This window comes from Macaca thibetana, chromosome 10 (genome assembly GCF_024542745.1).
Source record: "Macaca thibetana thibetana isolate TM-01 chromosome 10, ASM2454274v1, whole genome shotgun sequence".
Classification (NCBI taxonomy): domain Eukaryota; kingdom Metazoa; phylum Chordata; class Mammalia; order Primates; family Cercopithecidae; genus Macaca; species Macaca thibetana.
Window position 1 is genome coordinate 41,773,925 of NC_065587.1, and position 1,864 is coordinate 41,775,788.

The window sequence follows — 1,864 nt, forward strand, 5'->3', positions numbered from 1 at the left end:
GACATGCACATGCCCCTGGCTTTGTGTGTGTGTACACGAATGTGTGTCTGTAGAAACAGTGTGGCAGGCTGGTGCGGTGGCGCACACCTATAATCCCAGCACTTTGGGAGGCCAAGGCGGGCAGATCACCTGAGGTCAGGAGCTAAAGACCAGCCTGGCCAATATGGCAAAACCCCATCTCCACTAAAAATACAAAAATTAGCTGGACGTTGTGGCAGGCACCTGTAATCCCAGCTACTCAGGAAGCTGAGGCAGGAGAATCTCTTGAACCTGGGAGGTGGAGGTTGCAGTGACCTGAGATTGCACCAGTACACTCCAGCCTGCAAGACAGAGCAAGACTCTGTCTCAAAAAAAAAAAAAATGGCAGTGCACATGCAGTGAAACATCTGTGTGTGTGTGAACACAGTGGCCTTGGATGTATATGCAGAGGTCTGAGCATGCCATGTATACCTGTGAGACAATGACTGTGTACGGTGCATCTTAGGAGGCGGTGTGGGGGTATGTCTGAGAGCTTAAATGCCAGACAGATTGAGTTTAAACTCAGCTCTAGCATTTATCAGCTGTGGGGTCTTGGTGTATGACTAAACCACTCTTTGTATTCATTTTCACCTTTGCAAAGTAGGGCTGATAGTAGTCCCAACCCCGATTCTCCTATAATTTCAGCTGGGCCTGCCATAGATTCCATGAACATTTTGACTCACCTTACTGAGAGGTTACAATGTGCTAGCAGCCCTCGCTCTCGGCGCCTCCTGGGCCTCGGCAACCACTCTGGCAGTGTTTGAGGAGCCCTTCAGCCCGCCACGGCACTGTGGGAGCCCCTGTCTGGGCTGGCCGAGGCCCGAGCCGCCTCCCTCTGCTCACGGGGAGATGTGGAGGGAGAGGCGTGGGGGACAACCAGGGCTGTGTGCGGGCGCTCTGCGGGCCAGCCGGAGTTCCGGCGGGTGCGGTAGTGGGCTCGGCGGGCCCCGCGCACAGAGCGGCCGGCCACCACCACTGCCCCAGGGCAGTGAGGGGCTTAGCACCCGGGCCAGCAGCTGCAGAGGGTGCTGGCGGGAGGGCACTGTGCTCGAGTTCTCGCCGGGCCTCAGCTGCCTCCCAGCGGGGCAGGGCTCGGTACCTGCAGCCCGCCATGTCCGAGCCCCTCCCCCCTCCCCCTCCCCTCCTCATCCCCTTCCCCTTCCCCTCCCCCCTCCCCCTTCCCCCTCCCCCATCCCCTTCCCCTTCCCCCTCCCCCTTCCCCTCCCCCCATCCCCTTCCCCTCCCCCCTCCCCCTTCCCCCTCCCCCCCCATCCCCTTCCCCTCCCCCTTCCCCCTCCCCCTTCCCCCTCCCCCCTTCCCCCTTCCCCCTTCCCCCTCCCCCTCCCCCCTTCCCCCCCCCCCCTTCCCCCTCCCCCTCCTCCTTCCCCTCCACCTCCACCCTCTTTTCGTTTCTCCGCCGTGGTGGTGTGTTCTTGCCTCTGCTTCTCACCATGTCTTCTCACAAGACTTTCAGGATTAAGCAATTCCTGGCCAAGAAACAAAAGCAAAATTGTCCCATTCCCCAGTGGATTCGGATGAAAACTGGAAATAAAATCAGGTACAACTCCAAAAGGAGACGTTGGAGAAGAACCAAGCTGGGTCTATAAGGAATTGCACATGAGATGGCACACATATTTGTGCTGTCTGAAGGTCACGATCACATTACCATATCAAACTGAAAATGTCACCACTATCTGGAGAGTTTGACGTGTTTTCCTCTCTGAATCTATTGTGAATGCGTTGGTTGGCTGGGTTCAGTAATAAATACGTGAGGCCTTCCATTTAAAAAAAAAAAAAAGAGTGACATGATCTCTCAGCTGGATGCCAAGTGTGTTAACGAGATGTT

General features: G+C 56.5%; 1 protein-coding gene across 1 annotated transcript; it reads left to right on the forward strand.

Annotated features, from left to right (window-relative positions):
* Positions 1–1,469: 1,469 nt before the first annotated feature.
* Positions 1,470–1,635, forward strand: LOC126929375 (60S ribosomal protein L39-like). Its single transcript, XM_050745625.1, has one exon. It carries the CDS (start codon positions 1,470–1,472, stop codon positions 1,623–1,625), a length of 156 nt encoding a protein of 51 aa, XP_050601582.1. The 3' UTR covers positions 1,626–1,635.
* Positions 1,636–1,864: the final 229 nt, after the last annotated feature.

What these genes read in the sequence shown, in the direction of transcription:
- LOC126929375 (XM_050745625.1), top strand. Translation starts at nt 1,470, where the DNA reads ATGTCTTCTCACAAGACTTTCAGGATTAAGCAATTCCTGGCCAAGAAA.